This window comes from Eleutherodactylus coqui, chromosome 5 (assembly GCF_035609145.1).
Source record: "Eleutherodactylus coqui strain aEleCoq1 chromosome 5, aEleCoq1.hap1, whole genome shotgun sequence".
NCBI lineage: Eukaryota > Metazoa > Chordata > Amphibia > Anura > Eleutherodactylidae > Eleutherodactylus > Eleutherodactylus coqui.
The window spans coordinates 246,454,977-246,477,511 of NC_089841.1; the positions used below are offsets into that span (position 1 = coordinate 246,454,977).

A 22,535-nucleotide genomic window follows, 5' to 3' on the forward strand; every position below is an offset into this window, starting at 1 on the left:
TGGAATACACCGACTGGTCCCATAAAACTCATATGGGAGCCTATGAAAGCTACCAGAAAAGTGAGGTGGGAGGGAGTTTAGCTGCAACTCTGCTAAATTCCCTTCCCCTTCCCTCTCACTCTCCACGCCTTGCCGGCTGTCAGCAAAGGAAGGGGGCTGGAGATTAGCACATTAGCTCTGCTAAGCTCCCGCCCTTTCCCCTTGCCGGCACCAGAGCTAAACTCTCTGCCCCTGCTCGACGGTACTCCGGGTTGCGGTATATACACAGCTACAGCTACAGCACGGACGTTTGAATGGGAGTTAAAAAGAGAGATGCAGCCGCGACTTGGTCACAACTGCCTCTCGTTCATGCGATTTTCGGCTGTGATGTGACTGCGAAGCAGGCGGCTGAGAATCACGGGGCTCGTGTGAAGGAGCCCTTATATACTCGTCACCAAAACAACCCCATTCAGACGAAGGGAACTGATTTTCAGGCACATAAATCTCTGAAACAAATTTACCGCCTGTGACCGCAGCTTTTAACGTAGAAAGAGGCAGTTTGAAAAAACATACTAATCCATATTTTTTAAGCTCTGGTTCAGAATTTACTGTTTATCTGTAGTTCCAGCATTCTCATATATCTAAATACACATACATATTTAATTGGATATCAGTCATCGACTCCTAATCCACTTAGGGTGTCACTTTCTGAGATAATACCCCTTATACTAACAAGGTAAAAGCAATGACTACTAAGAGACCAATAGCTTTATGGTTACAACAATTATATGCAGTTTCATTACTTTGAGATGAATGTAAAAAATGAAAAAAGGAAATCTTACATTTTACAGAAACGGCTACATTTTGCTGAGAATATTATAGTTGTGACATATAAGCAATATAAGCACTAATTTACACAATAGACCAGATTCTTTATTTTTATAAAGTGTATCATTTCAGTACATTTCCTAAAGCTAATAGGTATACAATGCCCTACAGGACGGTCAGGTCACTAGATGACTACTCTCCTTAAACTTTGCCATACCCATCTGTAAGGTTCATTTTTGGATTTGTTTCCTCCTTATTAGAGATGAGCGAACCTACTCTGCCACGCCCCATTTTCGCCAGAGCGCCGCGATTTTTGAGTACTTCCGTACTCAGGCGATAAGATTCGGGGGCGCCGTGGGTGAGTGGGGGGTTGCAGCGGGGAGTGGGGGGGAGAGGGAGAGAGAGAGGGCTCCCCCGTTCCCCGCTGCTACCCCCCCGCTCCGCCACGCCTCCCCCCGCCCCCCCCCCCCCCCGAATCTTTTCACCCGAGTACGGAAGTACTTGAAAATCGCGGTGCTCAATCGAGTAATTACTCGAAACAAGTAGATTCGCTCATCTCTACTTTATCTTTCCCTGAACAAAGAAATAAACCAGGAGTTACATAAATCACTATTCTTCCAGGCTCTACAAATGCCAAAGATTACCAGTGTTTACAAAGGCAGCTGGGACCACCAAGGAGATTTTAGGAGTGGAGTTTGCCATGAATAACGGTGGTGCCTATAAAACTTTTGTGTCATTTTGAATATTTTCCAGAGCTGTTCTCTCCATAAGTCACGTAATGATAATGCCCCAAACATCATTAGACATTTAGTTAGTATTGCATAGGTAGCATTATTCTGTATGCTTTATTTAGTTACAATTCACAAGGAATATCCAAAAATAGTACTGACATTGTGTGGTTCACTTTGAGGTGCAAGGGAGCCCACCATGCTAAACTGTATGTGGTGTCATTAAAAGGCTGGGAGCCTGCATGGTGCACTACATGTATTAGTATATTGGTAAACATGGCCGCTGGTAGTGATATTTGAGTCGATTTTTCCCTTTGCAGTGATATGTTTGTAAATGTTAGTGTAGGGACTTGAAAGATAACGAGGACCCTTAATGGGGTTGCGAGTTTATGTTTTTTGGCCAAAATATTAACTAATACTGCATATTTATCATCAGAGGTGCGATGTCAAAAGAGGATCTTTTCATCCCATAAAATCACGTTTCGGTTGAGCTTTTTCAAGCAAAGGCTATGCTCAGTCAAAATGTCGCAGCTGCTTTTATGGGATGAAAAGCTATTTTTTTGACACTGCCCTTTGGAAGCTGCCTTGTGCTTCTTCTGATGGTTGGGTAATCAGGATTATTCCCACAGTGGTGGCTTGCATCCATGCTCTTCATACGTTTGGAGTGCTGTTCAGCTTTTTTTATACCTTGTATTTATCGCTGTTTTTTGCAGTAAGCAGTGTGACTTTAGATGCTTAGGAGCCTGGGGTGTCCATCAATTGCGGTAAACATTGAGATACAGGGCAGCCTGCCGGGCGGAATCACATGTGAAACCAGCCTAATCCATGTTTTTAGTGCAGCAGAAGTGATCAGTTACATACCTAGTGGATGGAAGGTGCCCAAACCACCATACCGTTGTCTAAATGACAATGCAAAACAGTGCCGCCACCACCATACAGTGCAAAAATAATATACTTATCAGGGCGTAAAGCAGCAGTCCACCCAATACCTATGTAAATACCACGATACCGTGACTAAAAGCAGCTCTGTAAATAAAGTAATTAATAACAGTGTGTTATACAATGACTAACTTATACTGCTGTACAATTAATATCAAGATTTGCGCTGGTCAGAAGCCTTGGGTACTATTGTAGAGCATTAGTGCTGCCCACTTCAGTAGAAATGACTGATGCACCCTGTGAGAATCCACAGGTCACACACTCCTAAAACCAGTCCCAGGTAAGCTTCTAGCCCGCTCCTTTACAACATAAGGCCCATGGGTCAAATACAGCCCGCTAACCATGCAGCAAACTACTCACCCTGCCTGCAGGACTGGTCTGGAGGAAGCAGTGCAGTCTTACCACTGACCTCTCTCCCCTGGTGACTGTGTGCGCTAACCTGTACACAGTGCAGAGACCAAGGGGAAAGGTCATCGGTCATAGACTGTACTGCTGCGGCTGGACCAGAGCTGCAGGCTAGGTGAGTGGAATGTCTGTAGGGATGATGCCTGGGGCCTTGGGGCCAATATAGGGGACAGTACCACTGCTGCAGCTTCTCGGGGGGCACTATTACTACTGGGGCCACTATAGGAGGCACTGTTACTACTGGGGCCACTGTGGGGGTCACCTACTACTGGGAACACCTATATAAAGGACACTTACTACTGGGGCCATTATGAGGGTCTCTATTACTACTGGGACCACTATGGGGGACACTATTACTACTACAGCCACTACGGGGGTCACTTACTACTGGGAACACCTATATAAAGGACAGTTACTACTGCGGCTGCTATGTGGGTCACTATTACAACTGGGTCCACCATGGGAATCACTATTACTGGTGTCATTATGGGGGTTACTTATTAGAAGTGGAGACACTATGGGGGACACTATTATTACTGGGACCAGCTATGTAAAAAACACTTACTACTGGGGCTACTTTGGGAGTCCCTATTACTACTGGGGCCACTATGGGAATCACTATTACTGGTGTCATTATGGGGGTCACTTATTAGAAGTGGAGACACTATGGGGGACACTATTACTACTGGGACCAGCTATGTAAAAAACACTTACTACTGGGGCGACTATGGGAGTCACTATTACTACTGGGGCTACTATGGGAGTCACTATTACTACTGGGGCCACTATGGGAGTAACTGTTACTGGGGTCATTATGGGGTTCACTTATTTCTACTACGACCACTATGGGGGACACTATTACTAGTGGGACCACCTATATAAAGAATACTTACTACTGGAGCCACTATGTCAGTCACTTTTACTACTGCGGCCACTATGGGGGCACTTTAAAACTGTTGCCACTATGGGGGTCATTATTACTACTGGGACGACCTACATAAAGAACAGTTACTTTTGGGGTCCATATGGGGGTCGCTATTACTGGGATCACTATGGGGGTCACATATTAATACTGCGGCCACTATGGGGGACACTATTACTATTACGGACACTATAGTGGTCACTATTAGGCCTTGTTCACACAGGCATAAGCTCATTTGAGTCGTGCAAATATGCAATGACTGAAAATCGTTTACGCCCACATTTTTCGCCTGCTCGGTGTGTATTATTGTGTCCAAATACACTGCGTATTTGCACACAAAAAAAGCAGACCGGCCCATTGAAATGGCGCACCAATATGCAGTAAAGATGCAGGATTCCTGCGTATTTGCGCTGGCCCATTCACTGCAATGGTCTATTGTGGTGTGTAATACGCACAAAAAAAGGTCATGCTGCATTTTTTTTTCATGCGATTGTACAATACATGAAGATATACGCTAATGCGAATGAACCGTTGAAGTCAATGGATTCTATTCACTGCGTATTGTGCGTGCAAACATTGCATGCCTAATACACTGTACAAATACGCCCGAGTTAACGAGCCCTAATTATACTGTCTTACAATTACAATCAGTACTGTGAAGGCAACCATAAGGATGATGTGGCCGTTGGTCACAACAAAGTTTTAGGGACATATCCTTCACCCCTGGAAACAGGTGGAGCTGAAATGCAGCTTACCATAACTCCTCCATGATGTTTAAATTCTTTGTATCATATACATATAGGGGAACATTTACTTAGACCGGAATTTCATACGCCAGTCTAAGTAAAGTTTGTGCTGGCATAGGTTCTGCTGTAATGTACATTGTAGTAAATAGACAGATAACTGGCATACAAGAACTGATACATATGCCTTAGGGCTTATCAGACGAGCGTTTTCGGCATCTGTGCCTACTAAGGCGAGTGGTATATTGTGATTTTGGGAGAATCTAGCCGCATATAGGAGTCTTAAGCAGTTGTCTCTCCCCTCCCTACCCCGCACAAAGCCCGTTTGCTCTGGGTTGACCAAATTAGTGACGTGTTTCTGTAGGCGTTTTGTTAAAATTTTGGCCCATAATTTCATGTTGAAATTAATCAGGGAGATGGGACGGTAGCTCCCACAGGATTCGGGATCTTTATTTTCTTTGTGCACAAGGGTAATGTGCGCTTCCTGCGCTTGTCTAGGCAGGGGGGTCCCACTCAAGAGAGAGTTATAGAGCTCGGTTAATCTAGGGATAAGAGAGGTATTCAGGGCCTTATAATATACAAGGGGAAGGCCATCTGGACCCGGGCTCTTGCCAGGTGGAGATGAGTTTAGGAGGTCCTCTACCTCTTGTGGAGTGATCGGAGACAAGACGATGCAAGGGCTCGGTGTATATGCCGTGAGGCGGGGGTAGACTAAGCTGTCTCCCCCTTCCCTTCCCCCTCATTGGCTGACCTCCTCTCTCCTTCCCTCCGGCTGTTTGTAATGGGAGTGGGCGGGACAGGGGTGGAACTAACCTCTTCGCCCCTTGTCAGCAGCCACCAATGAGAGAGGGTGGAGCTTAGCTCCGTCCCTCCCATTGCAAACAGCGGCAAGGGGCGGAGAAGGGAAGGGGGAGGGAGTTTAGCAGTCATGCTGCTAAACTTCCTCCCACCTCTCTTCTCTGGCCGCTGTCATTGGCTCCCATATGAGTCAATGGCAGCAGCCGTAGCACGCCCAGGAAGATAGTTCCAGAACTATCTTTCCTGCCCTGCGTAAAAGCGCTGTCCAGGCGCTTTAATGCAGCGGGAATACGCCTGTGTGATCTGGTGCATTGGAATCCAATGCATCAGATGGTAGCGTAGATCGGGTGGCCGTGAAAACGGCGGCCAATATATGCTTGTGTGAATAAGCCCTTAATGAGTTCAGACACGGCTTCCTTCTGGCATGTGTCCTGTTTAGTATATTTCATTTTAAATTTAGTTTTTTTAGTTAATTATTCTTAAAGTGTTTAGTATTGACTTCCTAGTTACATTCTAATTATGTCACCAAGTTAATTTCCTACTAATGTTATGTAATTCCTTACAGGCAAATCTGAACACCTTCCACCTCTGGTTTTCATGCTTTAATAGGGCATTGTGAAATGATGGCAGATTTTCTCCATTTGTCTAAGCATGCACAATCCTCAGCAGAATGAACAAAGGAGACCTTGTGTTGTACCTCCAGAACATGGGGAGGTGGGTGGTGGGGCCACGGCTTCATACATTCCCTTTGTGTAATGCATACATTATTTGTAAATGCTTTATTTTGGTAATTCTCTTTCACACAAATTTCAATTTGCTTATTTTAACCCTTTAAGGACACGGCCTGTTTTGGCATTGAGGACGCAACAATTTTTGGGGGATTTTTATCTCCACATTTCAAAAGCCGTAACTTTTTTATTTTTCCATTGACGCGGCCGTATGAGGGCTTGTTTTTTGCGTGGCGAGCTGTAGTTTTTATTGGGTGTATAGACTAGATTGTAAAACTTGCATTATTTTTTTTATGATCGTAGAGAGAGAAAACACATCAATTCTGCCATTTTTGGAAATTATTTGTTTTTCTGAATTGCTGCATTCAAAGACCTATCACTTTTTTATTTTTCCACGGACGGAGCTCCGTTATTTTTTGCGTAACGAGCTGAAGTTTTTATGGGTACCATTTCGGGGTACATATGACCCCTTATATGGCTTTTTTTGGAAGGGAAAATGAAAAATATAAGCATTTTGCCTTTGTTTTTTTCTGCAGGTTTTTTTTAACGTTTTTTTTGCTGTGCAGGTTAAAAAGTTTGGTCATTTTGTTGTGCGAGTTAGAGATACGACGATACCAAAGATGTGGTATTTTAATTTTTAACTTTTTTTTATACTAGTAGGGAAAAAAAGCACAAAAAAAGTTTTAAACTTTTTTTTAATTTTGACACTATTTAGATCTTTTTTTTTTACACTATTTGTGTCCCTGTGGGGGACTTGCACCATAGCACCTATGATTGCTATGATAAAGCGTTGCAGGACTTGCGTCCTGCAATGCCTTATAGCTTGTTATAGTGATCATAGGCACTGGCAATGCAGGACGCCTGTAGCTGGCGTCCTGTTGCCAGCCCAATGGCACTCCGCGATTACATTGCGAGAGTCCGATGATATCACAGAGGGAGCACGCTCCCTTTGTGAACCCTTTACATGCTGCGACCTATATAGATTGCAGTGTGTAGGGGGTTAACACTGGGGGTCGCTGTCCCAATGCACCCCTGCTGTTGCAGCAGGAGGCCGGCTATCAGTGACAGCCGGCTACTGCTGCTGGATAGCGCAGGATCTCTCCTGATCTCGCGCTATCCCCAGGGCATAACTGTATGTCCTGTTGTGTTAAGTACCACCCTTCCAGGACGTACAGTTACGCCCTGTGGCCTTAAGGGGTTAAGTGTGAATATGGATTAAGGCCAAAAACACATGGGCGCATGTATTAATATGCTTGCCGCTACGGACTGTTACGCAAGTTTAAAAAAAAGCGGGAAGATAGGTCCAACAGCGGCAACGAAAGCACTGAAACGTATTGTTTCATTTTCTCCTGTTATGTGGCCATGATTTTCATGGCCGCATAACGGGACTGACACGTACCCATCTGTTTAAGCCTTAAGAGCTTAAACAGCCGAACGAGTGCGCAAATACATTCGCCGCAGTGGAGAGTTTTTGTGCATCAAAAAGTTATAAGTCTTCATGTTTTCTAACTGTTCAAGCCTAGCACTATTATGCGTGCAAATGTAAAAAAAAATAACGGAAAGATAGGGCGAGGCCTATCTTTTCTCATGCGTAGGAATTGCACGCGAGAAACATGCTTGTGAGTACTAAAGCATTGAAATCAATGGCTTCACTTCGTCACGTGTCGGGCGTGATTTTGTCTGTTTAAGCCCTAAAGGAAAGATTGAAAAGAGAAGCAAGACAATAAAATGAACATAAATCTGCTACACAAGAAGATGCGACCAATGTCTCAGATGGCCAGGTCTCCATTCAAGTGTTTTAATAGTAAAGACATTTATCACCTATCCACACAATAGGTGATTAATGTCTGATGACTGGGGGTCCGACTTCTGGGACCCCCAGCGAGCACAATGGTGCAGCCCTGCTTTCCCTTGTGAATGGAGCAGCAGTGATCATCTATATCCACGGCTCCATTCACTTCTACGAGACTGAGGCCTTTTTCACATGAATGTATGCGCCATAGTACAGATGTTTTTGCGTGCGCGTCCGTGTATCTAAATGTACTTTTTCTGCCTGCAGGGGTCTTTTTTGTGCGCGGGACACAAACACTCCCCGATTAAAATGGCTAAATCGTTTAATGAGTTCCAGACGTCTTCTTTTTCTCGTGGAATTACGCAGTGTCTCAGGCATCTCCTTGCATATTGCGCATGCATTTGCGCACCTCTATTGAAATATAGGAAAATAGAGCATGGTGTGTTTTGGTTTGCACACGCGCAAAATGCAGAGACGTGTGCAAGCCCATTGACATCAATGGGTTCTCTTTTCTGCGTGCTCTCGCTCACGACCTGAAGGTTGCGGGTTCAATCCTGCATGGTTCAGGTAGCCGGCTCAAGGTTGACTCAGCCTTCCATCCTTCCAAGGTCAGTAAAATGCGTACCCAGCTTGATGGGGAGCAATAAATTACCTGAGAGCGCTGTGGAATAAGTTGGCGCTATACAAATAACAAGATTTATTATTTACGCCCTAAAGGAGATTGATTCGCTCGGCTATCTCCCTCAATCACATAGAAGTGAATAGAGATGTAGTCAGGCGTATGGACTGCTACTCCATTCACAATGGGGATTCTGGGTGCACCACTCATGATTGCTGGGGGTCCCAGTATTCAGAACCACAGCAATGAGACATTTATCCCTAATCCTATGTTAACTCAAAGGTGGCATGGTGATGGATGATGGGTGATAAGCAGATGTGAAATAGCAACTTGTTTTAGGGTTAAAAATTAGGGATCAGGCAGGAAAAAAAAAACAATCTGTTACATTCTTTTTTTCCTGCAAACAGGAGTCTGAGAGCCACTAAATTGTTGTAGTATACCAGTAAAAGCCGGAGCGCCCGATATCTAATATCTAATGACTGTGCATGGTGCAGGATAAAGTCAGTGATGCAGGCCCACAGAGATCCCAGCTCATCTAGCCGATGCATGGGACGCCTACTTGTCATTTCTTAGTTCAGATAAGTTGGGCAGTCAAAAAACTGATTTTCAAGGATAAAATTTAAATTTACATAGAAATGCATTTTTAATTATTGGAGGAAATGATATTGATACCTGTATAATAATGACATTGGACACATCGACCGTTATTACGGTGCACTGACTTTTCCCTCCAAATAGATGCAGAGATCTGTTGCTGCTTCTCTCTAAAAACGACATATCGTGCCTGCAAGACAGAAGATGTTATACATAGATGCAGCACTTTACGACTTTATCTTTATAGCTGCATTAGTGGTTAAGAAATGACTTATTTTTGTTGGCCAGCCTCCACTCTTGTGAGGAAAGAACTTCATGCTAAGGAGAAGTACACTAAAGGAAGGAGTACACCCTGCCAAAACAAACTATGTAAATTGTGCAGCCACATCTATCAGCCAGCAAGTGTAATTCATATATGAATGCAAGCAACGGGATTCGAACCCCTGGAAGGACACGGACAGCTTTGTTTTTTTGTTAGTTTTTTTTTTTACTCCCATCTTTCAAGAGCCATAACTTTATTTATTTTTCAGTCAGCATAACCATATGGGGATTTGTTTTTAGTGGGGCGAGTTGGATATGTTAATGGCACCATTTAAACAACTATATATAAAATGTATTGGGAAACTTAAAAAAAATATTTGCGGGGAAGGTATTTACTGTTCAGTATAAGGGCTTGTTCACACATCCGTAAATCGTGAAAACTCGGCCGATATACGGTGCCCCTTTCTGTAGGGGCAGGAGGCGGGCCGGGAGCAGTGCACTGAGCTCCCGCTCCTCTCAGTCCCTCGTGACTATTTGCAATAGGAGGGGGTGGGACGGGATGGAACTTAGCTCCGACCTCGTCCCGCCTTTTCCATTGCAAACAGTGGCGAGGGGCAGGGAAGGTGGAGAGGGGTCGTGAGCTCAGTGCACTGCTCCTGGCCCAACCCGCCTCCTCCCCCTGCAGAAAGGGACACCGTATATCGGCCAGGCGTGAAAACCCAGCCTATATACAGACGTGTAAATGAGCCCTAAAAGGCATGTTCGCTCTGTTCTGTAGATGAGTACAATTACAGTAATACCAAGTTTATATAGTTTGCTATGGCTTGCAACTGTTAAAAAAAATCTTTTCGTGTTGCAATCTTTTGACCCGCATATTTTTTAACATTTTTCAGTCGCTGCAGCTGCGGGAGGGTTCGTGCTTCGCCAGATGCGGTGTAGTTTTTATTGGTACCATTTTTGATCACTTTCATTTCCATCTTTTTTAGAAGGCAAGGTGACCAAAAAAACGAATCTCTCATAGAATTTTTTTTCTTTCATGACAATCACTATATGGGATAAATACCGTGATAGTTTACGGATACGTCGATGCCAACTATAGAATTTTTAAATTATTAATGTTTTTTAGATTCTAAATGAAAAAAGGTTTTTTTTAGCGTTTAAGAATTTATTTTCTTTATATTTTTAAAAACGTTATCAAACATCTTTTTTTTTTAGTGTCCTGGTAGAACTTGAACATGCGATCACTTGTACAACACACTGTAATACTTTTGTACTACAGTGTATTATCCTTGTGGAGTCACCGTGTTACAATGGGATGTAATGGGAGTGCCAAGGTGGCAGGCTGGCATAACAACCCCTCGGCATCCCACGATTGCATCACAGGATGGGTGCTTTCAATGGGACAGTAAATAACATTGCATGGCGTGCGATGTACCTGCGAGTGCGATGCGAGGTTACCCAAGGAAAACAATGGGAAACACTTGCCGATTCTCTAACGCACCTGAAAGCCACGTCGGAGGATCGGTACTTTACAGAAGTGATGGGAGGCGTTTTGGCCAGAAAAATGCCTTGCATCGGCGTGAAAACGTTATCACACTCACCTGTGTGTAGATAGCCTAATTCATGTGTTGCACAACACAATGGTGGGTAATGTTGTATATTGTAACATGTTATTTTGTTAGTTGTCATGCTTACTTTGACATTAGTTGACGCTGGTAGACCTTTTTGGCTGTAGAGAATAGCACAGTCAACTATGCTATTCTATTTAGAGGCATCTCACAAATAAATCCACATATTGTGTAGTATACAGTACAGTAAAACCTCTAGTAGCATTGAAATCTACTAAGGCTGATTTCAAGTAAGGTGACTTTTTTAGCAAAAAATTTGTCTCTACTAGCATTGGTTGCCTCTAATAACACTTTCGTGTGTCGGCCCACGTGACCTTGGTGCTGAACCCACGTGATCTCCTGCTCGGCGTCTCCTCCTGCTGCTAGTGCAACCCACCTTTCTCCATCATCGGCGGCTGGTATTACACTAGTACAGTACAGTACTGTACAATTGAACTTCAATGTAACAGCACAGAGAACACAGTGATAATGCTGAGGACAGATAATGATGTCACCTGCAGTCCTATGTAACACCACAGAGAACACAGTGATAACGCTGAGGACAGATGATGTACTGTAGTACAGCAGATGTCACCTGCAGTCCTATGTAACACCACAAAGAACACAGTGATAACGCTGAGGACAGATGATGTACTGCAGTACAGCAGATGTCACCTGCAGTCCTATGTAACACCACAGAGAGCACAGTGATAACACTGAGGACAGATGATGTACTGTAGTACAGCAGATGTCACCTGCAATCCTATGTAACACCACAGAGAACACAGTGATAATGCTGAGGAATGTTAAATGTTCACTCATTCTTTACAGTAGTCTTTTATATTTATTTATTTATTATTGTTATTGTTTTTGGTATTAAAGACCGTATTTATTTTCCATTAAATGTGATTTGGTATGTTTTTTGGCAATGTCTAGAACGAATTAATTGGATTTACATTGATTCTTATGTAAATAATTACCTCGAGTAGCAACGGTTTAAGTTAAGCCGATTGCTTTCGAACGGGTTACCAACGTTAGTAGACGTTTTACTGTATATTTTTGAACCTGGAAGCCAATCAGAGACAGATGCCACTGTACGCTTATATAGTGGCAGCCACCGGGGTATCTATTGACACCCTCCCAACTTGTATCTCCAATGTTTTCAAGCAGTATGCAGCCCAAAATGTCACCTATACATCTACATCCTGTGATATGTACTGTACACTACTCCCACTGGCTTTAATATGGCGTCAGAGGGGAAGGAGCAACAGATACAGTAGAACTGCCCATCATCTCCAACCCCCACCACCAGGGAGTACAGTTCTTGTGCAGATGAATGATGCAGCTGACAGTGCCCTAATGTGCCCTCATCGTTAGACTGGGGTCACACAGGGCGGAATTGCTGCAGAATGTCTGTGCAGACTCTTAACCTCAGGATTAGCCAGCAAAGTGGCCGAGATTTGGAAAAATATTGTCCACATGCTGCAGGCAATCTGTTGCAGCCAAACAGCGCTGAAATTGACACGTGACGCAGAATTCAAATTCTGTCAATTCTTTCCCTGTTTCTGTGGCGGCCTCTCTCCTCTCTATGGGGAGAGATAGTCGCAGTGGAAGGCTGACAGCGATGCTGCTCCAAAACACGCGTCGAAAGGCCGCAGGTTTTAAAGCTGTATTCCTCCGGCGGAAATTTCTTGGAATTTCCGTGCGGTCATTCTGCGAGATTTCCGCAGGATTTTGGTCCCATGTGACCTGAGCCTTAGGCCCAATGCCCACGGACGAAAATTCTGCGTCGAGATTCCACATGGAATTTGCGACATTGCACGCTGCCATAGAATTGCATTAGTTTATGTAATCCTATGTTGAAAACTGCGATTTGACCGTGTGAAAACTCGTGCAGGATTAAAATTGCACCATGTCCTATTTCTATGCAGGCCTCACAGAGGTTTGCACAGAAACGTCACCGATGTGCCAGCTTGGCTCTGAGCATGCGCGGCTTTGCACCAGCCGGCACATCGCAGAGCGGAGAGAGAAAACGCCGGACAGGTAAGCGGGAGGTCAATGCCGGGGGACGGGTCGCATCCTGCTGCGTGAATCTCGCAGTCGGAATCCGACCCGACTGTGTGCATGAGGCCTAAAGGCCCATTTACACGAGCGGATAATCGCTTAAAGATCGCTGAAACAACAGTTTGAGCGACAGCTTTGAGCAATTATTTTGCATAAAAAATAATTGGTATTCAAGTAGTTTCTCAGCTACTTAACCAATTATGTATGTAAATGAAGCCTTCATGGAGCACAGGCTAATAGGAACAATGCTATCAGCACTCCCCCGTGGAGGACGACTGATAAAAGTGATTGTTAAAATCAAGTGAGCTTGATTTTAAGGATCACCAAAAAGTGCCCCGCGCCCATTTACATGCACCGATTATCGCTAAAACGATCACCGATTAGCGAATTTTTAGCGAGAATCGTCCAGTGTAAATGGGTCTTTAGTGTTCCTCTCCTAATCTCTGGCTCTTATTGGGCACACCACTTCAGAGGCTGCAACTTCCAGCTTTCTTCGCCAAAACTATGTGTTCACATTTTGCCTCTGTTGCAGATATGAATGTGGCCCAAGGATTCAGATGATATGGTTATATGCTCATAACTGTTAGAGCTCGGAGGTACTTTCATTTGGTTCACAGGGGCACCTTTAGGCTGGGTTCACACAGGGCGGATTTGCCGCGGTTTTGCCGCAGCAGATCCGCCCGCGGCCGCTAATCTCGGGATTAGCCAGCCATGTGAACGAGGTTTCTCAGAAACCTCGTCCACACGGGACGGCTAATCCGCTGCGGTAAATCCGGCTGAAACCGCGGCTGCGGCCGCCGCAGCCACGGTTTGAAAAGAAGCAGCATGTCCATTCTTTTTTTCATTACGCTGCGGCCGCGCTCTCCTCTATGGGAGCGCCTGCCGCAGCGAAAGAGCGAGCAGCTGGGCCGCTTCAAAGCCGCCGCGGCGGTTCTCCCGGTGGAAATCTCGCGGTTTTTGCTGCGGCCAAACCGCGAATTTCCGACGGGAATACGCCCCGTGTGAATCCAGGCTTACTATGCAGGATCTGTAGGATTACATTTTACCTTGATTCAAGGATGTGAAGTAATTCGGAGTTATTGATAAGTTCTGAAGTCAGCAAAACGTAAGGAACTCGCATTCTATGTTGGTGGTCGTCGTGCTTTTGGGTGTCTTGCAAAATAAGTTAAAATATGTGTATTAGAAAGCAGTATTAATAGGAAAAAACACATTTATTTATCTCTTGAAAAGACCTTAGAATTATGTTGCTTTTTTCCTTTGTCCAAGTTAAATATCTCTATTTTTGTTTCTGATTAGCCAATCAAAGAAGATCGGAGGAAGAATTCAGAAGACATTTTATAAGATGATTAAGTTAGTAGAAATGCTATTAAATGTATCCATCAATGGTCATACTTTCCATGGATGACACCAGTGGCGTAACGAAAGGTTCCGGGGGTGCAAAAGTTCAGCTTCCCCCCCTCCCTCCATCTGTACCCATACCCAGAGACATAACTTGAAGATTTGGGGGCCCCAATGCAAAATCTGTAACAGGGCCCCCCAACTATAATTCTTAATTCATACTACTAGGCTCCCTATATGACGAAGATAGGCCTTATGGCCCACCTAATGGTCATGGGCCTGTGTGCAACCGCATCCCCTATAGTTATGCCCCTGGATGACACCCAAGTAATGCTATAGGACTCCTGGTGAGAGGTGACCAAGACCAGGTTGGCTGCATTCCTTACATTAATGAGTGGTGAGAACCAGTGCAGGGATCCCCTTTTGCACTACCCTGTAATGCTGGCAAATACTGTATGGTGTGAGGAATTTACCCAAGGATCATGATTGGGGCAAGCAATAATTCCTCCAGTACTAACTGCTATCAGAAGATGGTCTTATTTTAATCATTTTAATCTTTCTCATGAGTCTCCCCCTCTATATATATATATATATATATATATATATATATATATATATATATATATATGCCCCTGCCTTTACCAAAGCTATAGACATAAAGATGGCATGGACTAATCTTCGCCAGATCTATGAGCCAGCTTGTAAAATTGAGAGCCAGCAACAACAGAGTGTGGAGTTGCATCAGGTCAACCTGCTTGAAAGGCGATGCACAGACAAATAAGAAGATGAAGTCCAACCAGCTTACTGGAAACAGGAACGGGTGTACTTGGCCTTACACATCAATCGAGGTTTTCTCCGCTTTACTTTTAAAATAGAGCTCATCTTAATAGTAGTCAGAGTAGTGGCCCTTCCCCTCTAGTTATACAATTTGTACCCCTCATCCCTTCAATTTAAGTCATTAAGGCTTTCTCTACAGGAATGGATGGAGCTTGATGCGGTCAATGACAGCCTCCAGCTTAGAGCATTTGGCACCAGGCAGAGACACCAGGCCATCAAACAAATGAAGGGCACGGCGGAAAACATGGCGGTCAGAGACGATTTTTCTAATTATTGTGGCAACCTGTTGACTACATTTTTGCTCTTAAGATAATCTGTGAGAATAGTTAGCTTTTTTGAACACTATAATATCCCGTGGATTTTTAATGACTTATGGTTCTTAACCTCCCGTTTCATGCATATTGGGGCTTATTTAGTAATACTGTCTAAAAGTTGCAAATTTAGACTAAAGAGTCTTAAAAAAACTATCTTTCCTGAATGATAAATTTGTGTAATTTTAAGACTATGTTCAGACCATCTATTCGTGCCAAATTTTGGCTCGATTTTGGCCATACCACTAAGGGTGCATTCAGACGACCGTATATCAGCTGGGTTTTCATGCCCAGCCGATATATGGCGTCTTTCTCTGCAGGGGGGGGGGGGAGGCTGCAAGAGCCGGGAGCAGTGCTCTGAGCTCCCGCCCCTCTCTGCTTCCTCTCCACCCCCCTGCACTATTTTCAATGAGGATAGGCGGGATGGGGGCGGAGCTAATTCACAGAATTTAGCCCAGCCTCGCCTCCTCTCATTGCAAATAGTGCAGAGGGGCGGAGAGGGGGTGGAGAGGAGGCAGAGAGGGGGCGGGAGCTCAGAGCACTGCTCCCGGCTCTTCCAGCCTCCTCCCCCTGCAGAGAGAGACGCCATATATCGTCCGGCGTGAAAACCCAGCCGATATACGGTCGTCTGAATGCGCCCTACGAATAACTGTTCCAAAGTGTCTAAAACACAGAGGGAAATGTACTAATCCCAGCATTTATGACTAACCTGGCATATATTTCTTGTATACTTTACCCAAGTTTCTGGCATAAATTATACATAAAGCTGCTAATTTAGGGCGGTCAAGACCACGTTTTGGAAAAGTGGTGGGGCCAGCACAAAAAGTCGCACATACCCACTTGCACAAACATTTCCTACATTTTTACTCCAGAAACTGGAGTAAAATGCTTTGTAAATGTGCCCCATTGTGGATATATGCATCTGTATCAGGACAATAGGGAACTTGTTCTCCTTCTCATAAGCATGTATAGCTGCAGGACATTGCCAGTATTTGATAATTTGAGCAAGAAAAAGCACACAGATGCTTGATTGGTTCCCATTTAGTTCGGGTGATTTCACATGGGTGAGTTTAACATCTGAGTTCCATCAAAGTTTGTAACTTTGTTTGAACAAACAAAGTTTGTTTGAAAGGTCCATTAATGGGTCTGGGATCTGTTGTCATACGGGTTGGGATTAGTCCATGCAGACATTTCTGCATCTCTCTGTTATCTCTATGGGGCTTGTATTCTGCATCTGTTAACATCCGCGTCTCTACTTCAGAACCGCAAGATTAAATTCTGCTACAGAAAAGGTTTCTGCTGTGGATTTAAAGGGGTTGTCCCGAGGCAGCAAGTGGGTCTATACACTTCTGTATGGCCATAATAATGCACTTTGTAATATACATTGTGCATTAATTATGAGCCATACAGAAGTTATAAAAAGTTTTTTACTTACCTGCTCCGTTGCTAGCGTCCTCGTCTCCATGGTGCCGACTAATTTTTGGCCTCCGATGGCCAAATTAGCCGCGCTTGCGCAGTCCGGGTCTTCAGCAGTCTTCTATGGAGCCGCTCGTGCCAGAGAGCGGCTCCGTGTAGCTCCGCCCCGTCAGGTGCCGATTCCAGCCAATCAGGAGGCTGGAATCGGCAGTGGACCGCACAGAAGAGCTGCGGTCCACGAAGACAGAGGATCCCGGCGGCCATCTTCAGCAGGTGAGTATGAAGACGCCGGACCGCCGGGATTCAGGTAAGCGCTGTGCGGGTGGTTTTTTTAACCCCTGCATCGGGGTTGTCTCACGCCGAACGGGGGGGGGGGTTTAAAAAAAAAAAAAAAAAAAAACCGTTTCGGCGCGGGACATCTCCTTTAAGGGAGTCTTGCGGAATTGTTCTTGCTGATTTCTAACATACAGGAGATGGAATTCTGTATTTAAAGCCTGCAAAAAAGAGTCAACAAATTCCGCAAAATCTTCTGCAGAACACATTCTACAGTTCAAGATCTGCTCTTGCGCTGCATGCTGTGGGAAATTTTGACCTGGGAGAAAGGTCCCTAAAGTGAATGCAGTGACAGTCACCTGTGTGACATTTTTCGTGCATCAATAGTCCATGTTGAAAAATTTCATCATGTCCTATTTTGGTTCATTTTCACACATCAACGTCGGCCATTAAAGAAAAACTAAATGCACTTGATGGCATACGTGTGCGCTCCGTTTTTTTCACGCTCTCATTGACTTCAGTCGCTGTTTTTAATTACAACAATTGAGTCACATTCCATTTTTTTTACGTGCTTGAAAAATTAATTACTCGGATGACACTCGCAAGTTAAAAACCTGATGTATAGCGAACGTACACTCGCAGTGAAACTGGTCAGTTCACTGACTAAGGGCTTATTCCGACGTGCGCATATCGGCCAGGTTTTCACGCCCGGCCTATATACGCTGTCTTTATCTGTAGGGGAGGAGGCAGGCCGGGCCGGCAGCCGTGCACTGAGCTCCCGCCCCCTCTCCACTGATTGCAACGGGAGGGCTGGGATGGGGCGGAGCTAAGTTCCGCCCCCTCCCATTGCAAATAGTAGTGAAGGGCGGAGAGTGGGTGGAGAGGGGTGGGAGCTCAGTGCACTGCTCTTGGCCCTGCCCGGCTCCCCACCCTGCTGAAAGGGACACCATATATCGGCCGGGCGTGAAAACCTGGCCGATATACGGACATGTGAATAAGCCTTAAAATTGTACTTGCTCTTATTAATATGGCCTTAATAAAAAATAATATCCTTACATTACACCACTGCAGGTTACAGTTACTATGAATAGATTTCATTTTGATAGAGTTCTGATAAAAAATGTACTTAGACTGGGCTCACATGAGCAGAATTTCTTTGCCTATCACGCACGCATAATACGCGGTGAATGGAGTCAATGAAAGTACACTTTGGAGCTGGGGGCTCGGCGTATATGCGCCAGGCTCGGGCTGTCTGAACGAGCGCACAAATGTTAGCTTAGTGCGCCCGTTCACGCAGTTTTATGGCACCGGCGGGTGCACGTAAAAATACCACAGGCGGGTGAATAAACGCAAAAGTTGAAAAAAAAACCCAAAAAAATAAGACGCCTGTTCAGGACAGTGGCTCTGGTAAAGTGCTGTGATTTGATGCGGCGTTTTACCTTACAGTCGTGTGAGCAACATACGATTACCTGGAACACTTGTTTTGAGGGTGATGTGTGAGACATTCAGCTTCTGACACAGCTGCAGCCAGTAGTCAGTGCAGTCATACTCTACAACAAGAGAGAAGTGAGCCCATGGGAAGGAGCTTCCTATGTATTGGTTTTTGGAGATCACACAAGAGTAACTTCTTAAGCTGTAAAGATAAGATTGCGGCTTAGTATTATTACCTCTTGTTGCTGTGCTTAAGGCCTCCCTCACACAGGGCGTTTTATACAGCGTTTAGCGCTGCCTTTTCAGCCCAGCGCTAAACGCTGTACAACACTCCCATTCATTTCAATGGGGCTGCTCACACAGGGCTGAAAACGCAGCGCCTCCCAACGCTGCGCTTTGACAGCGATGCATGTTCTATTTTGGGGCGTTTTCAGCCCTGCGTCGCCCATTGAAATGAATGGGCAGCGGTTTTAGCACTGCTGAAAACGCGGCAACACTTGGTGCCGCGTTTTTGGCAGCGGTAACCGCTCGCCGATTTTCGGGGTGAGGGCTTGCAATAGAAGCCCTACCCCGAAAATCTGCCCCAGCTAGGCTAGGTAGAAAAAAAGAAAGTAATACTCACCTAGCCGCTGCAGTCCGGGTCGCGGCCGCTGGTCTCTGCTGCTGATCCGGGCTTCCCCTGCATTCACAAGTCTATTGCCGTAGGCCAGGTTTGAGAACCCCGCCTCCGGCAATGGAGTGCTGTGATTGGTTGTCGGCACGCTCGATGCCCAATCACAGCCCTTCATTGACTGTCTCAGCCAATCAGCGCGGGCAAGCTCTGATTGGCTGAGACAGTCAATGAACGGCTGTGATTGGGCATCGAGCAAGCACCGACAACCAATCACAGCACTCTATTGCCGGAGGCGGGGTTCTCAAACCTGGCCTCCGGCAATAGACTTGGGAGTGCCGAGGAAGCCCGGATCAGCGGCAGAGACCAGCGGCCGCGACCTGCACTGCAGCGGCTAGGTGAGTATTACTTTTTTTTTTCTATTCAGCATTCTTGGCTGCGTTTTCAGACGAGCTGAAAACGCAGCCAAAACGCTAGCATAAAGTATGCCAGCGCTGCTGAAACGGGGCGGAATCTGCAGTAACGCAGCGTTGAAAAACGCTGCGTTTCTGCAAACGCCCTGTGTGAGGGAGGCCTTAAAGTTTATAATAAACACCATAAAATATGTAAATGACTCATGTATAAAGTTACACCAGCAGGGAGATAGCATGCACTCACATCATGGCTTCATGAAACGTTCCTTGGAAAAGGGACAACTGGGACCTGATTTTGGTGGGTCCACATCTGGGTTACAACCTTCGTTCGAAGGTTCCATCGCAGATCCGGCACAGAATACCAGAAGAAGAAGCATGGCATGCGGCACTTATTCTTCCGTTAAAATGCCGGGCAGCTGAGCGGAAACCAAACGGACCCCATTATAGACAGACCTGAACGTAGCAGGAAAGTGGAATCCCCCAAGCAGCTTTCTTGTTATGACAACTCTGCCCGTTGTTACATGATCTTTAATGATCAGAAATGTTTAGAATCTTTTTCCATCCCCGGTTATAACAGCTATAGTTATATTTCTGCCGAACTAGCTGTATGGAAGCTTGTTTTTTTTGCGGGACGAGCTGTATTTTTTCATAGTACTATTTAATGCACCATATAATGTATTGAAAAAAAATGTAAAAAAAAAATAGAAGTGGTAAAAAGAAATGTGTGTGGTGTTTTTTGCGGTATTTATGTTGCCGTATGAGTCACATGTTAAGTTTATTCTGCAGGAAATATATAACTTTTTAAAAACAAATTTTTTTTTCCCTTTCTCCATATTCTGGGACCCGTTACGTTTTTACTTTTCTGTTAATTGGGATGTGTGAGAGCCTGTGTCTTTTGCAGGGCAGCCTGTACTTTTGATTGCCACCATTTTGGGGTACTAAGGAGTTTTTGATCACTTTTTATTCAATTTGTTCTAGAAGTCGGGGCGCTCAAAATCGTAATTCAGGCATTATTTATTTTTTTGTTTAGAAGTTCACCATGTGGGATAAATAATGCTATAATTTAATAGTTTAGACTTTTATAGATGCATCAATATATACATATACACACTCACACAAACACACATATATATATATATATATATATATATATGGAAAGTTGTTTTTTTTTACTTCTATTTTTTATTAAACTTATTTCACATTTTTTTCCAGCCCTCACGGGGGGCTTGGTCCTGCAGTCATTAGTTACTTGTATAATGCACTGACATACGTCTGTACAACAGTACATTGTGCTGTTATACAGCAGATAGGACTCCATAGACTGCTATACTTGGCCCTCCTGAAAGCTTTCACAAGACTCCAGGCTGCCATGTGAATCCATTAACATGCCGTGATTGTGTTGTAATGGGGGCCTGTGTAGCACCAGATGGGGTCCTCCCTATCCCTGGCTGCTTGGTTTCCAGGAGCAGTATTGTTCATGGCATCAAAGAACTCAAATGGCTGCGATTAGAGCTTGCTCTGATATTAGCCATTGTAGACAAGCATCTGTTGTCAAACACAGCCAACACTCAACATGTATGGAGTGGGCTCAGCTCCCAAGCGCACTTCATACACCAACCATCGTACATTTATGGCGACCGGTCATTAAAGCAGCAGTCCGGTTTTGGGATAACATTTTTTCCAGGGACTGGAGGGGATATATTTTCTTTAGTTGCTCCATTCTGCCAGTATTGTGTACCATTTCTGGGTGGCCAAGATGGCTGCCACCATTTTCTAACTGCATAATACGCAGTGTGCGCGGCCCTGTGATTGGCCAGTGTGAGTAGTGCTGACCAATCAGAGAGCAGGTACAGTGCATGGACAGTCCAACACCAGGCATTCAAAAATGGGACCCCAGTCCTGCGGAACTGAGGAACGGCAGAGAAGATCAACAGAAGTTTGTCCTGAAACCAGACGGCCATTTTAAAGGGTTATTCAATACACTTCCTAGTGGGCTGTAAATGTATATTACATGTAATGCAGCGAGAAATGTGTTTACTTGCTGATTTAGTTTTACTTCCTTTTCTTCGGTGGTTTCTGAAAACGCACATTTTGCGCTGCATGCTTGCTAATTAGGCGGCCGCCTCCCGGTGTGATGGAAGAGTTGTAATATGTGCTTCCAGCTCATCACAACTCTTCATTGCTGCTCCTAGCTGTGAGCCCGGCCGATGGCCCTGCATACCTTATATTTTTCTTTGTATTGCGGATGACCACAGTGGTATGCCGTTGGTCATGCACAGTACAGTTTTTTTTTTCTTTCAATGTTTGCATTTCCTGCGGCGTCGCTTAGCGATGACATGGGTATCTACGGCCCATACACAATGTTCATTGCGTATGGCCTGCAGATTGGATGACCTCCACTGACTTCAATGAAGGCCGTCTGTGTGGAATCCGCGGCAAAATAAAGCATTCTGTGATTTTTTTTTTCCTCTGCTCGCGGAATACGCAATTCTTATCCACGAGTCTGAGCAAAAAAAAGCTATCTTACATGCTTTTCAAAGCCTGTGTTTTGCTGCGGATTCTGCAATTGGAATCCGTCCGTGTGAGCCTGGCCTGATATATACTACAACATTTCCTACATTCATATGTACTGCTGATTTAGAATTTCCTCTGCATTTTCAAGGTCTTTTCTTCGTATCATGGAAACGTTACTTTCTTGTTTTTCTACTTTTTTACAAAATAGGAAGAAGAAAATGGGCTGACAGCACTGCTTCCTTAAAGTTGTGGGGGCCACGCAGCATAAAGATACTCCCTCCCTCTGTTCAGGATAAATGCCTGCTCCCATGCAGACTCTCTGAACTCTTGCATTAGTGATCAAGTGTTTATGAAGCACTCTGCCCGATCAAGAGAGCACTGTGTT

General features: G+C 44.8%; 1 protein-coding gene across 3 annotated transcripts in view; it reads right to left on the bottom strand.

Moving 5' to 3' along the window:
* The window catches only part of SHOC1 (shortage in chiasmata 1), a 123,431-nt gene that overhangs the window by 23,848 nt on the left and 77,048 nt on the right, over nucleotides 1–22,535 (bottom strand). For all 3 annotated transcript variants that reach the window (XM_066602027.1, XM_066602028.1, XM_066602026.1), the window contains 3 exons: nucleotides 18,652–18,815; nucleotides 14,054–14,159; nucleotides 9,154–9,265 (listed from right to left, as the gene is read on the bottom strand). In XM_066602027.1, coding sequence (XP_066458124.1) covers nucleotides 9,154–9,265; nucleotides 14,054–14,159; nucleotides 18,652–18,815 — 382 coding nt within the window. The remainder of the gene's footprint in view (nucleotides 1–9,153; nucleotides 9,266–14,053; nucleotides 14,160–18,651; nucleotides 18,816–22,535) is intronic.